The 15,714-nt window shown below is 43.6% G+C and overlaps 1 protein-coding gene across 2 annotated transcripts in view; it reads right to left on the bottom strand.

Moving 5' to 3' along the window:
• The window catches only part of LOC125453083 (coiled-coil domain-containing protein 138-like), a 93,168-nt gene that overhangs the window by 76,696 nt on the left and 758 nt on the right, over positions 1-15,714 (bottom strand). For both annotated transcript variants that reach the window (XM_048532176.2, XM_048532177.2), the window contains exons 2-3: positions 12,701-12,755; positions 9,533-9,671 (exon numbers count right to left, since the gene is read on the bottom strand). In XM_048532176.2, the coding sequence (XP_048388133.1) occupies positions 9,533-9,671; positions 12,701-12,755 (194 nt within the window). The remainder of the gene's footprint in view (positions 1-9,532; positions 9,672-12,700; positions 12,756-15,714) is intronic.

The following is a 15,714-nucleotide window of genomic DNA, read 5'->3' as shown; positions in this document are numbered from 1 at the left end:
AACATCAGCTTTTGTGCTCCTGAGATGCTGCTTGGCCTGCTGTGTTCATCCAGCTTCACACTTTATTATCTCACATTTCACTGGCTACTGCTTGTCTATTCATAAAGTGATTCTTGAGCCTTCCTCCTCTTATACGGCAGTCTGAGTCGTACTACACTGGTTCCCTACAGCAACATCATTTCCTCCAAGTATTAAAGATTTTCCATGCCTCCTCTCAAAAACTGTTAATTGCCTTTCAACAGGCTGGCAAATGAAGCACACATCCCCAATCCACTTAGCTATACAACGTATTTTTCTGGGGATAACAATCTGTTCTTTAATGTGCTCACCATTTCCCAGTTATGCAAAGTTCATCTTAAAAATCAACTTCAGTATTTTACTTTTAAGGAAAATTGAAAATCCAACTTCATTACTACCTGCATTCACAACTGAAAAACAGATTTTGCGTAATAAAACCACTTGTTATTGTGATAACAAAGTGTGGAGCTGGATGAACACCGCAGGCCAAGCAGCATCTTAGGAGCACAAAAGCTGACGTTTCGGGCCTAGACCCTTCATCAGAAATGGGGTGGGGAAGAGGGTTCTGAAATAAATAGGGAGAGCGGGGAGGCGGATCAAAGATGGATAGAGAAGTTAGATGGAGAGGAAATTGACAAGTCTAAGAGGCTTAAGTAAAGGTGAATGTAGGTGGGGAGGTAGGGAGGAGATAGGTCAGTTGAGGGAGGACGGACAGGTCAAGGGGGGGCGGGATGAAGTTAGTAGGTAGGAAATGGGGGTGAGGCTTGAGGTGGGAGGAAGGGATAGGTGAGAGGAAGAACAAGCTAGGGATGAGCTGGGATAATGGGAACTGCAGATGCTGGAGATTCCAAGATAATAAAATGTGAGGCTGGATGAACACAGCAGGCCAAGCAGCATCTCAGGAGCACAAAAGCTGACGTTTCGGGCCTAGACCCTTCATCAGAGAGGGGGATGGGGGGAGGGAACTGGAATAAATAGGGAGAGAGGGGGAGGCGGACCGAAGATGGAGAGTAAAGAAGATAGGTGGAGAGGGTGTAGGTGGGGAGGTAGGGAGGGGATAGGTCAGTCCAGGGAAGACGGACAGGTCAAGGAGGTGGGATGAGGTTAGTAGGTAGCTGGGGGTGCGGCTTGGGGTGGGAGGAAGGGATGGGTGAGAGGAAGAACCGGTTAGGGAGGCAGAGACAGGTTGGACTGGTTTTGGGATGCAGTGGGTGGGGGGGGAAGAGCTGGGCTGGTTGTGTGGTGCAGTGGGGGGAGGGGATGAACTGGGCTGGTTTAGGGATGCAGTGGGGGAAGGGGAGATTTTGAAACTGGTGAAGTCCACATTGATACCATATGGCTGCAGGGTTCCCAGGCGGAATATGAGTTGCTGTTCCTGCAACCTTCGGGTGGCATCATTGTGGCAGTGCAGGAGGCCCATGATGGACATGTCATCAAGAGAATGGGAGGGGGAGTGGAAATGGTTTGCGACTGGGACGTGCAGTTGTTTGTTGCGAACTGAGCGGAGGTGTTCTGCAAAGCGGTCCCCAAGCCTCCGCTTGGTTTCCCCAATGTAGAGGAAGCCGCACCGGGTACAGTGGATGCAGTATACCACATTGGCAGATGTGCAGGTGAACCTCTGCTTAATGTGGAATGTCATCTTGGGGCCTGGGATGGGGGTGAGGGAGGAGGTGTGGGGACAAGTGTAGCATTTCCTGCGGTTGCAGGGGAAGGTGCCGGGTGTGGTGGGGTTGGAGGGCACTGTGGAGCGAACAAGGGAGTCACGGAGAGAGTGGTCTCTCCGGAAAGCAGACAGGGGAGGGGATGGAAAAATGTCTTGGGTGGTGGGGTCGGATTGTAAATGGCGGAAGTGTCGGAGGATAATGCGTTGTATCCGGAGGTTGGTAGGGTGGTGTGTGAGAACGAGGGGGATCCTCTTGGGGCGGTTGTGGCGGGGGCGGGGTGTGAGGGATGTGTCGCGGGAGATGCGGGAGACGCGGTCAAGGGCGTTCTCAATCACCGTGGGGGGAAAGTTGCGGTCCTTAAAGAACTTGGACATCTGGGATGTGCGGGAGTGGAATGTCTTATCGTGGGAGCAGATGCGGCGGAGGCGGAGGAATTGGGAATAGGGGATGGAATTTTTGCAGGAGGGTGGGTGGGAGGAGGTGTATTCCCCACGGCATCCCTAAACCAGCCCAGTTCATCCCCTCCCCCCACTGCACCACACAACCAGCCCAGCTCTTCCCCCCCACCCACTGCATCCCAAAACCAGTCCAACCTGTCTCTGCCTCCCTAACCGGTTCTTCCTCTCACCCATCCCTTCCTCCCACCCCAAGCCGCACCCCCAGCTACCTACTAACCTCATCCCACCTCCTTGACCTGTCCGTCTTCCCTGGACTGACCTATCCCCTCCCTACCTCCCCACCTACACCCTCTCCACCTATCTTCTTTACTCTCCATCTTCGGTCCGCCTCCCCCTCTCTCCCTATTTATTCCAGTTCCCTCCCCCCATCCCCCTCTCTGATGAAGGGTCTAGGCCCGAAACGTCAGCTTTTGTGCTCCTGAGATGCTGCTTGGCCTGCTGTGTTCATCCAGCCTCACATTTTATTATCTAGGGATGAGCTGGGCTGCTTTTGGGATGCAGTGGGGGAGGGGAGATTTTGAAACTTGTGAAATCCACACTGATACCATTGGGCTGCAGGATGCCCAAGTGGAATATGAGTTGCTGTTCCTGCAAACTTCGGGTAGCATAATTATGGCACTGCAGAAGGCCCAGGATGGAGATGTTGTCTAAGGAATGGGAGGGGGGAGTTAAAATGGTTTGTAACTGGGAGGCGCAGTTGTTTATTGCGAACCAAGTGTAGGTGTTCTGTAAAGCGGTCCCCAAGCCTCTGCTTGATTTCCCCAATGTAGAGTAGCCACAACGAGTACAGCGGAAGCATTATACCACATTGTCAGATGTGCAGGTGAACATCTGCTTGATGTGGAAAGTCATCTTGGGGCCTGGATTGGGGGTGAGGGAGGTGGTGTGGGGGCAGATGTAGCACTTCCTGCGGTTGCAGGGGTAAGTGTTGGGTTTGGTGGGGCTGGAAGGGAGCGTGGAGCAGACAAGGGAGTCCCGGACAAAGTGGTCTCTCTGGAAGGCAGACAAGGTGGGGATGGAAAAATGGTGGCGGGGTCGGATTGTAGATGACGGAAGTGTCAGAGGATGATGTGTTGGATCCGGAGGTTGGCGGGTGGTATGTGAGAACGAGGGGGATTCTATTAGGGCGGTTATTGTGGGGGCGGGGTGTGAGGCATGTGTGGCGGGAGACACGGTCAAGGGCGTTCTCGACCACTGCGGTGGGCGGGGGGGGGGGAGAAGAGTTGTGGTCCTTGAAGAATGCGGACATCTGGGATGTGCGGGAGTGGAATGCCTCATCCTGGGAGCACATGCGGCAGACGCAAAGGAATTGGGAATAGGGGATGGAATTTTTGAAGTAAGGTCGGTGGGACGAGGTGTATTCTTGGTCACTGCGGGAGTTGGTGGGCTTGAAATGGACATCGGTTTTTAGGTGGTTGCTGGAGATGGAGACAGAAGGGTCCAGGAAGGTGAGAGATGTGTTGGAGATGGTCCAGGTGAACTTGAGGTTGTGGTGGAAGGTGTTGGTGAAGTGAGTGAACTGTTCGAGCTCCTCATGAGAGCATGAAGCAGCACCAATACAGTCAATGTAAAGGAGGAAGAGGTGGGGTTTAGGGCCAGTGTAGGTGCGGAAGTAGGACTGTTCCACGTAACCTACAAAGAGGCAGGCATAGCTTAGGCCCATGCGGGTACCCATGGCCACGCCTTTTGTCTGTAGGAAGTGGGACGAATTGAAAGAGAAGTTGTTGAGGGTGAGGATGAGTTCGGCCAGGCGGATGAGGGTGTCAATGGAGGGGGACTGGTCGGGTCTGAGGGACAGGAAGAAGTGGAGGGCCTTTAGGCCATCTGCATGGGGAGTGCAGGCGTATAGGGACTGGACGTCCACGGTGAAAATGAGGTGTTGGGGACGGGGGAATTGGAAATTCTGGAGGAGGTGGACGGCGTGGTGCTGTCACAGACGTAGGTATAGAGTTCCTGGACCAAGGGGGAGAAAATGGAGTCTAGACAGGTGGGGCAGGAGCTGGCAGAGACAAAGGGTCAACAAGGGCAGGTGGGTTTGAGGATTTTGGGAAGAGATAGAACCGGGCGGCACAGGGTTGGGGAACAATGAGGTTGCAGGCTGTGGGTGGGAGGTCACCTGAGCTGATGGGGTTGTGAATGGTTTGGGAGATGATGGTTTGGTGTTTGGGGGTGGGATCGTGATCTAGGCAGCATTAGGAGGCAGAGAGTTGGCATCTGGCCTCAGCAATGTAGAGGTCAGTGCGCCATGCTCCAACTGCGCCTCCCTTGTCTGCGGGTTTGATAGTGAGGTTGGAGTGGAGGGAGTGGAGGTCTGCAGGGGAGAGGCTGGAGTGGATGAGAGGGGTGGAGAGGTTGAGGCGATTGATATCTCGACGGCAGTTGGAGATGAAGAGGTCAAGGGAGGGTAGAAGGCCTCGGGGTGGTGTCCAGGAGGAGGACTTGCGTTGGAGGCGGGTGAAGGGGTCAGTGGAGGGAGGATTAGGCTCATGGTTAGAGAAGTAAGCGTGGAGGCGGAGGTGGCAGAAAACTGCTCGATGTCCAAACTTGCTATTGTCCCTTTCTTGTTCTATATCTCTTGATCCCAATCTTCTCCATCAGTTTCTCCAATCCGTCAATTTTTCGATATCTTGCTGCATCTCTTCAATCTATCCTGCCATTATTCTCCCTGGCACTCTGCTCTTCTCTCCTTCTGCCCTCGTTATCTCAAATTTTCCTTCACTCTTCATATCTCCCTATTTTTGTCTCACTTCCATTCCTCACATTCTTGTCCTTAATGCTCCATGTTGCTTTGCATCTTTCCATTTCTGTTGACATTTAATCTAAATTTCTCCTATGCTCTTCTTCAGTTCACCCATATTCTTTGCCCCTTCAAAACAATGTATGAAACATGAGATGGCACAGTACGAGGCCATAATTAGAAGCAGAGGAAATATGAATGATAGGGTCAGTTGTCAGTTATAATAGTTATGGCATTTTTTTGAAGTTTAAATTAACACAGGAAATAGATATCAAGCTTGCAAGACAGAAACGAGTTGTTATGGCTGAGTCCCAATGCAGTTGAATCAGGACAATCAATTAACAATACCAAAAACGTATTTCCTTCTTTATATATAAACACCCCTATGTTTAAATAATAAATTCTCAAACAAACATGTAAATACAATCTAATACCCAATCAAATATAATTGAGAAATCATTGGTGCGAAACTACTGTACTGACATTTGAGGAGAGCACCATCATCTGGCTTGATTCAATACTGCATAATCACATCCAACTTCAGTAACTGAAATGCAAAAAACAATAAGCACAACCACGGATGGTACCTTCCCATTTTTGTTTGAAGTCCAGAGTGGGAAAGACTAGGACACAGAAACCCTGTGGGTAGATGCAAAAGCCTGCTGGACCACCAATCAGGCTCCTGGCTGGTGGCTTTCATCTGGTATCAGGACCCCAGTATTTAAAGTTGTGGCCACCAAGAACTGCTGATCACTCAGAGGCTGCAGATTCAGAACTCTTTAGTGCCAAACAGGAGACATGACTGATGTTGGTACAACATGCCCAAACTCTCGGGTGGGAGAAGCAACAATGGAAAAGTTGATTGGATTGGGGATGGGTCTCAGCAGTCACCTCCTTGCTGTACGTACAGTCACTCAATCGTGTACAGATTAGTGTAGGTCAAGACAACCTGTCCATCTTGGTTAAGCAGTGGATAAGGTGACTCTTTCTCCTCCCACATGGAGCTGAAATAATTGATGGGAATAAGCCCTTCACTCATCATTAATTGATATTTTAAGGGCCTTTATTGGTAATGGGGTGATGAGGTGTGGCTTCAGCCTTCTTAATTCTGATGGAGATCTGATGGCGGTGAAAAGATACATCAGTATCCCACCTAATGAAATACTCTTCATGCCTCTGGACTTGACAGCTCCAGAAACAATGACCCTTCAGAACGCTAAAAAGAGAGGAGGAGAGAATTTAGGTTTGGTGGTGGCATCGGTTTGCAACTGGCAGAAGTGGGGTAAGTATGTTCCTATCAATATGGAGGGTGGTGGGATTGGTAGGACAAAAGAAATGTTATCATGATTTTGGGAGGGGAAATGCTGAAAGCAGAGGCATTTAGAAGCACAGAAGATGATCATATAATCTACTGTGCTGCCTCTTAGTTACAGCAATTTGAAATCAATCCAATCTGAGCTCTCGCCATAAAGCATCTTCTGCTTCAAATATTACTCAATTTCTATCTTGAAAGCACTGTCCCTCCCACAGGTTTTTCTTGGAGCAATACTTCTGATATTTCAACAACCCAATGACTCCCAAACTCTGTCTCTTTGTGATCATTTTAAATTGATCAATCCATTCATTCCGACTTGTAAATCAAAGAAAACATTTTCCCCATTCATCTGTTAAAAATTTTATTTTTCACAGAATAATTTAAACCTTTATTCTTTGCTCAACTTGCTAAATATCCAATATCTTAGAGTTTGCTTTCTAATTATAATTTCCACTTCTTACCATCATCCCAATGGTTCTTGCTTTACACAACCAATGACCTGAATGACTAAATGTAGAGCACTCAAAACCTCACTGTTCCATAAGCACTACAAGGTGAACTTTTATCAAAGCTTCAACGACAACACAACATGCTTCTAGTGGCAAAATCCAAAATGCTGTTGACCTTCATAATGGTATGACAGACAACACACTCAGTTGCAGATGAACTCCTATTGTTTGTTCATCTCTAACCTCTGAGCATTTTTCACCAATTTCAGTGTATGACAAGCTCAAACCTCTAACCTTCATCCTTCTCTCAGGCAACTGCCTGAGGATAAATCAGAATGTTCATAACCCGTGTCATATCTAACACCGTGATTAGCTTCCTACTACATATCTACACAAGTGTCAAGAGCACAATTCCACCACCTCCAACTCAGCCCTTATCACAGTTTATCTGCTGTAGGTTATTCAGTCCGTCAAGTCTGATCCGCCACTCAATGAGATCTCGTCTGACCAGATAATTCCCAACTTGACCTTCCCGCTTTATTCCTATGCCCGATTCCCCTACTGATTAAAAATCTGTCTACCTCAGCCTTGAATACACTTAGTGACTCACCCTCGACAGTCCTCTGCAGTAAAGAATTCCACAGATTCACTACCTTCTGAGAGAAAAGAAAATTCCTCCTCGTTCTGTCTTTAATTTGTGGCCCCCTATTCTGAGATTATGCCCTCCTTGACTCTCCAACAAAGCGAAACAAACTTTCCGCATCCAGTCTGTCAAGTCCCCTAAGAATTTTGTATGTTGCAATAAGGTTACCTCTCATTCTTCTAAATGTGAAGATGTACAACACGCCCATCTTACTCACTCTCTGACTATTTCTGTAATCGCATTTAGATCTTCCAAAATAACTATGCTCTTCTAATTCTGGCCAGGTGAATATCCCTGCTTTTAATTACTCTATCACAGACGCCTAGGCCATAATCTCCAGGATTTCCACCTTCCACTTCTTCTTTAAAGAGGGTCTTTAAAATTTTTGTTTTTGCCTAAAGATTGGAAAGCATCTCAGCGTAAATTTCTGTAAAAGCATCTTGGGAATTTTATTATGAATTCATTTTCTTCAATGTCCTAGTTGAGAAACTGATCAGGGGGTTTTCGACTGTTGTCTACTTTGAGCCTGCAGCTGGTCAGCATAAATGTTAGAACTCCTTTTGTTCCATTACAAGATTGGTATTATCAGCAACTTTGTAAATAAGCCCAAGCCATTTGATCACTGTGCAAATCTATTAATTTCTTGCTGCATATCATGCAAACTCATGAATGGTACCTCATGTCCAGTTTATCTAAGATTAGCCTGGAAGTGTAAAGTATCTCAAAAGTTTGAATGACAGGTGAAATGAGCTGTTTCATGCAGCTACTTCATAATAGCAATCCAAGTGGTGTTTGCCAAATGACAGGATGCTGCCAAAAAGCCAAAATGACGTTTGGCTGTGGATGTGGTCTCACATGTAGGCCAGACCAGGTAATGATGGCAGTTTCCTTCCCTAAAGGACATTAGTGATCAGATGGGTTTTTCCCGACAATTGACAACACATTCATAGTCATCAGTAGATTCTTAATTCCATATATTTTATTGAATTCAAATTCCACCATCTGCCACGGCGAGATTCAAAACTGGGTCCCCAGAATGTTACCTGGGTCTCTAGATTAATAGTCTAGCAATACCACCACCAGGTCACTGCCTCCCCCAATGCTTACAACTTTGCATCTCCGATCAACATTAGAAGTGATGTTGCAATTGTACAACATTTACTAGATAATCATGAAGTGTGAAGAATTACATTAACAACCAATTTGGACCATAAGTAGGGATTGCAGCACAGTATACTTACATGCATCAAAAGCTACATACACTAATACACAAGGCCCTGTTCTTTGCAGACAGAAAAAATATATAAACTCAACGCAACTGTCTCAACTTAAATAAAGGTGACAACCTTTCACTATTTCATTTCTCAAGGCAATGCCCTGATCAAACAACAGTCAGCCTGCCTGGTTTAAAATTTAAACAAAAGGTTTCGTAGTTAACTGTCAATCGGCATTAATGAGTGCACTTTCCATGGGAAAGCTTCTACCAATGAGTTCACTTGCCAAACAATCAGCACCCTCCTGTGCTAAATCATAAATGAAGATTTTTCTCTTAAATTTGTATTTTTTTTTTCAAATTATCCTGGTGGATGCAACATGAAAAGCTTCAACAAAAATTGCCTCTTTTCAGCAATACATACTTTATTCTGTCAGATGTTATGTTGTTATGTAGTTCTTCTATTAGACTAATTCCCAATATACATGACCTCAAGTCCATTCCAATTAAAATCCTGTTAGCTTCTATTTCATCTCTCCATGGATGATGCCTGACCTGCTGAGTACTTCCTGCCCTTTCTATTTAATTTTAGATTTCCAGCAAAGATCTTTTTTAAATTTTATATGGGATTGTGTTGTTAATCTCATGTCTAAATAATCACAACAACCTTTGACTGACTCATGGAATCTTACACGTTCAGCACCCTTTTTAAAATTATAATTTCTAAAATTTTGCCTCAAAATGACATTACTGCAACTGATTTCTAAATACTTAATTTATCCATTCCCCCTGTTTAACTGCAATCACTAACTGGATTGACTGTATCTTAACATTAATATTAGAATAGATATTCTATTTCTTTTCAAAAGTGGTCACCCTTACTTAATTTAATGTATACACTGAATTACAATTTGTCCTCATTTCACAATGCTAAGATTGTTAGTTATTGTTAATTATTTGCATTCTTTGAAAAAGATTAAGATGCTGAAAGTTATGGTCGAGGTAAATGATACTTTTTTATGTCTCCAGCCTTACCATGCACAGTCAGGATTTATTTTGTACCGGTTACATAACATTCTGTTATATTGCTTTTTCCAAGCGTATGTAAGGCCAGATAGAGGCGACTTCATAGTAGGTACAGAACATTTCTTTCTTGACAATATATCCACAGTACCTAATATTCAAGACAAAGCAAGCTTTGGATTATGCAGAATGGACAACTGTACACCACAAACACTAAAAGTTGCAACTAATCATTATATGAAAAGCTTAAAAGTAGCAAGTTGCTGGTTCAAATTTGACATCAAGGACAACTCACATTTTAAAAGGTCAATTGGTGTGCGTCAACCAATTTTGCACCATAAACAGAATACTACTCCATTCATTCATAAAGGAAAAAAATTAGATTTGAATAACGACACCACTGTTGACATGACTGAAGTAAAATATATATTTTTGTAGAAAGAGTAAATAAAATTTTCTTTCAACTTTGGAATGCATCAAAAAATGATATCAAATACACCCATTCCTGTGGCATTTCTTGAAAGAGCTGATCTTATTTATGGATCTGGTCACATCCACAGTCAGCATCTGGGGTACTAAGTAATATTTAGGTAATGTGTAACAAGGCATGCTTATTTAATTTGCTTCAAAAAACATGCCCTTGATTTAATTTGCAACATTGGTTCTTTGCTATGAAAAAACTTGTTCGTTCCACTGTACAAATTCTACAATTGAGAAACACAGGTGAAGGGATCATATCAGCCCAGGACATCTGTTTGTCACTGTCAACTTTGTGTGCGTCAAGTGTTAAATTTTTATGCAAAACCACCATGTTTGAGGGGGCAAAGAACTGTTGGTAAAACTTTGCCAAATGTAAAGGAGGAATGTGAAATAGTGCAAATTTTTTATGATCCCTAATATCTTCCTGATTTACAACATCCACAGTTCTTTTGTTTTTCATGTAAAATGTTTACATTATTTAGAAATGGCTCAGGAAGGAGAGCTCAATTTTCATTCCTTGAAGATAAAGCATATATTTTCATGAGAGAGAGAAATATGGGGGTTAAAAGCAGGTTCCAGGTGCTTAGGGGGCAGGGAAGAACATGGAAGGTAGACATAGGGGGAAGGCGGCCTCACGGACCCCTGGCTCTCCTTGTTGCCTCCTCCTCCTCCCCATCCCTGGCTCTCAGTTTCTGCTTGTCCCATCCTCAGTTCCTGGGCTCTCCATCTCTTTGCTTCTCACTCTGGGAATTGCCCACCACTCCCATTCCATATCCAGCATCTGTCTCGCCACCAGAGAAGTCAACTTCAAACGCATGCACACTTCCCTGCACATGCACATTAATAGATTTGCACATGATATCTCACATAAAACATACGGGATGACATCAGTGCTTGGAACCACGCGCTCCCCAATGAACGCGCATGTATAGTTGCTCAGTTATCGGTGTCAGCAATCACTTGCTTCTCGGCAACAACGATCTCTGTCGCAGGTCATAACACGGAGTCAGCATTCATGGCTCATCAGGAGGTACTTGAGGCATTAATTAGTTGGGTATCATTGAATTCCAAGAAGCTTCTGGAAGGTTACTGCTAAGTCATGTAATTATAACAGCCATCTTCATTGGGCTGCTTAACAAGTTTACAATCACTAAATTTATATTTGAGGCATACCAAACTTGTTCTTTTCTTAATCTGCTTGTATCAAGTAAAACAAACTCTTCATTTGTTAACTCAAATCCGAACAGCATTTTTTTGTAGCTTTATATATGGTCAAATACATACTAAACTGAAGAAAAGCAATTTTTGTAAAAAATCAGACTGTTCTATCAATCTCAGGAGTGAAAACTGTTGCAAAAACACAGCAGGTCTGGCAGCATCTACAGAGCAAAGGATCACTGGAATCGAATTGTTACCTCTGCTTTCTATCCACAGATGCTACGAGAAATATTGAGTTTCTCCAATAGATTCTACTTTTGTTTCAGATTTCCAGCATCTATATTTTATGAAAAGAAAACAGACTATTCACACCTCTTGACTTGGTCATAACCATGAGTAGGAATTTGTCTGGTACTGTAAGTATTAATTAACTGATCAGCTAACAGAGGACAGTACATGGTAGTCAGCAAGAGGTTTCTTTGCCCCTATTTAATCTGAAGCCATGAGACTTCATGGGGTTTGGAATCAAATTTGAGAGTTAAAGCCTAGGGAAACTTCCTCCCAACAGTATATACCACCGTGCAGCCACCCCTGCTGCATCTGTCCTGCTGGTGGAAGACGACATCCAGGGATGATGGTGGTGATGTCTGGGTCATTGTTCGTAAGGTATGATTCCATTAGTGAGACCACGTCAGGCTGCTTGACTCGTCTGGTACAGTTCTCACAATTTTGGCAGGAGGCCCCAGATGTTAGCAAGGATGATTTTGCAGGGTCGACAGGGCTGTTTCTACAGTTTTCTTTTCCAGTGCCTAAGTTGATGCTGGGTGGTCTGTCTGTTTTCATTTCTTTGTTGAGACTTTATAGTAATTGATACAACTGAGAGGCCTGTAGACCATTTCAGAGGACAGATGACAGCCAACCACATTGCTGTGCATCTGGAGTTGCATGTGGGTCAGACCAGGTGAGAGTGTCAGATTTCCTTTCCTGAAGGAAAATTCATGAGCTAGATGGATCTTACCAACAATCAACAATAGCTTCATGCCCATCAGTAGATTCTTAATTATGGATATTCTTTATGTAATTCAAATTCCATCATCTGCAGTGGGTGGGATTCAAACCTGGGTTCCCTGAACAATAGTTTCTGGATTAATAGTTTAGCAATAATACCATTAGGCCATCCCTTTCCCAAAGGCAATATTCCCTTTTAAGACAACATTCCCTTATTCTGGATTTCCACATCAGAGAAAATAACTTCTTTATTTACACTCTATGGAATTGATTTATCATTTTAAATTACTCAAGTTGATCATCTCAACTTTCTAAACTTGGGGGTCAGGGATGGAATCAGGCTAATGATTCAACTTTAACTTGATATAATTCTGGTGAAGCATCACTGAATGACATCCAAGCTTAAGGTATACATCCCATATACATACATATTGGCCAGAGGAAAGGCAGTTTTACACCAGTTTACAAATTTAGTGCAACAGTTAATTTAATTCTGGCAAACAAGAAGAATTTTAAAAAATCACCTAATCTTACCTTTGATAGGTGAGTTGATTTTTGAATTAATTTTGATAGAGCTTACTGTGGACTCCTAAAATAAAACAAATTTTGAAACTGTGATCTTTAAATTAAATACTGCAAAATGTGGAAAGTTAAATATTGAGGAAATATATACAACATTACCTGTATCTCGCAAGATGGTGCCAGATTAATTTGACAAGTAATAAAAGACTATTGACAATATACTCTCCTTTAAAATATAAACCGAGCTAATTCTTATGATGCATTGCTATATTATGATATTTTAAATTAGCGCTTCAATAAATATCCATTTAGTAACTTGCCAGCTACACAAAGTTGAGGCGAAATACCAATGGCATGTTAATATTTGTAAATATCAATATTTTCTATGACATGATAACCACTTTTGTTATTATGTTTCATAGTTCATGGAATTGCTACAATGTGGAAACAGGCCTTTCGGCCCAACAAGTCCAGACCAACACTCATAGCATCCCACCCAGACCCATCTCCCTATAACTCACCTAATCCACTCATTCCTGAACACTACAGGGTAAATTAGCACTGTCAACCCACCTAGCCTGTACATCTTCGGACTGTGGAGAAAACCGGAACACCCAGAGAAAACCCATGCAGACACGGGGAGAATGTGCAAACTCCACACAAACAGCCACCCAAGGGTGGAATCAAACCTAGGACCCTGACGTTGTGAGACAGCACAGTGCTAACCACTGAGCCACCATGCCACCCTGAGAATAGGATACCTGGCCTAGAGGGCAGAAAGCAGCTGGTGAACCTATTACGTCTGCTCCTACTCTTCAAACAGTATCCCACCCAATACCTTTTACACTACTAACCCAACTAGCCTACACATCTTTGGACTATGGGAGGAAACCCACCCAGACACCAGGAGCGCATGCAAACTCCACACAAACAGTTGCCCGAGGCTGGGAGTAAACCTGGGTCCCTGGTGCTGTGAGGCAGCAGAACTAACCACTGAACCACCAAGCTGCCATTTTTAATGGCACATCTGATTATGATAATATCTATTTAATTTTTCTTGGTGATTTTTACCCAACTCATTTTCCTCAAATCAGAAAACACAACCTCTCAGTGTTATAGTCTTCTCATCTGGTCAATTGCAACAAAAACTTGACGAACTACAACAGAACTCAAAACACAATGTTTCAACTAACATTAATACAAAGGATGGCGGAAACCTAGAACTTTCTTTCCTAAAAGCTGATGTGACTGAGTAGGACACTCAGCCCATTAAGTCTGTCCTGCCATTTTAAGTCATAACTCATCATATTCTCTATCACACCTTCTTGCACTATATCCATATTCCTTAATGCAATGTATTTAGTTTTCAGAAAGATATCGATTTCTGTCTTGAACGTGGATGGTAAGATGAAGAAAGTATTAGTCACAATCCAACTGAAAGATGGACCAGACTAGGGGAGCTGAATGGAATTCTGTGCTCCAATGTTTCTCACACTTTTAAAATGATCTTGCCTCTCTCATTTTTGCATGTTTATGAATTAGACTGCAAATTCTGCATCTGTAAAAGAACTAAGCACTAATACGCAACTCAAAACCTGCAGACAACAGAGCTCAAAAGCATTGTGAACTGTGGCAGCACAATGGCAGATTTCACAACAGACATGATAGTGGTTAAATGGCAGATGAAATTCATGCAGAGACATATGAAGTGATTCATTTTGATAGGACAGACGAAGAAAGGCAACATGAAACCAAGGATAAATTCAGGAGCAAGGACATCTTGTTACAATTCTTTAAAACATTGCTAAGGCTACAGATGGAATACTGTATGCCATTCTGCTCACCACACTATCAAAGGACGTGACTGTACTGGGAGTAGGTGCTGAGGAGATTCACCAGGACGTTGGCTGGGGTGGAAAATCTGTTATGAAGAGTGACTGCATGGACTTGGTTTGTTCTCTCCACATCTGAGGGAGGATCTGACTGCGGTATACAAAATTATGAGTGACATAGATTTGGTAGACCTTCTCAATGGCCTCACTGAAGTCCACGTAAACCACAACAACTACACTACCCTCACCAATACATTTATTTACCTTCTCAAATACTCAACTAAATTAGTCAGTCAGCATCTCCTTCAAACAAATCTATACCATCTATTCCTGATCAATCCCCTCCTAAGTATTGATTAATCTGGTCCCTTGGAATTTTTTTTGGATAACTTCCCCTTCGCTGACATCAGATTAAATGATCTGTAATTGCCTGGCCTATCCCCACTGTCCTTCTTGAAGGAACCACATTAGCCTCAAACCTTCTAGCATGTCACCTGCAGCCAGTGAAGTACTAAATATCTCTGCAAGGGCCCAGCAATCTCCTACCTTGCCTCTCATAGCAGCCTCGAATACATCACATCTGCCGCTGGGCACTTACACACCTCGAAGGCCATTAAACATCTATTATCTCCTTATCAATCTGAACATGCTGTAGATGCTAATTATCTCAAATAAAATCTCCAGCTACAATGTTTTTCTCCTTGTGAATACAAATGGGAAATATTCATTTAGGACCTCACCCAAGTCCTCTAGCTCTATGTACAGATACCCCATCTCTGGTAGGATGATTTACATCCTGGCACACAAAGCTCTCTTGGGTGCTCTTCGACATTTTACCCAATCTAAACCTTTCAAAATTAGGTGATCCCAGTTAATGTTAGCAACTAGAACACTATTACTCTCACCTTTCTGTAAATTTGCCTACATAACCATCTCCCTCTGATTACTGGGATTATACTACAGGCCTCCCAATAAAGTGATTACCCCATTTTATTTCTAAAGCTATAGGCAGATGGACTAATTTCAAGAACCTTCTAAAACATTCTCCCTCACTCGTGCAGTAATTTATCTCCATCAATAAAGCAATGCCCCACCTTTCCTTACATTGCCCCCACCAATCTCCCTCCTCCTCCCCAAAACTTTCAAACCCTGGAATGTCGAGCTGCCAGTCCTGCCTTTCCTCACTCACGTCTG

The sequence above is a fragment of the Stegostoma tigrinum genome, chromosome 6 (genome assembly GCF_030684315.1).
Source record: "Stegostoma tigrinum isolate sSteTig4 chromosome 6, sSteTig4.hap1, whole genome shotgun sequence".
Taxonomy (NCBI): Eukaryota; Metazoa; Chordata; class Chondrichthyes; order Orectolobiformes; family Stegostomatidae; genus Stegostoma; species Stegostoma tigrinum.
The sequence above is the reverse complement of the archived record's forward strand: the minus strand, read 5'-3'. Positions and strand labels throughout refer to the sequence as shown.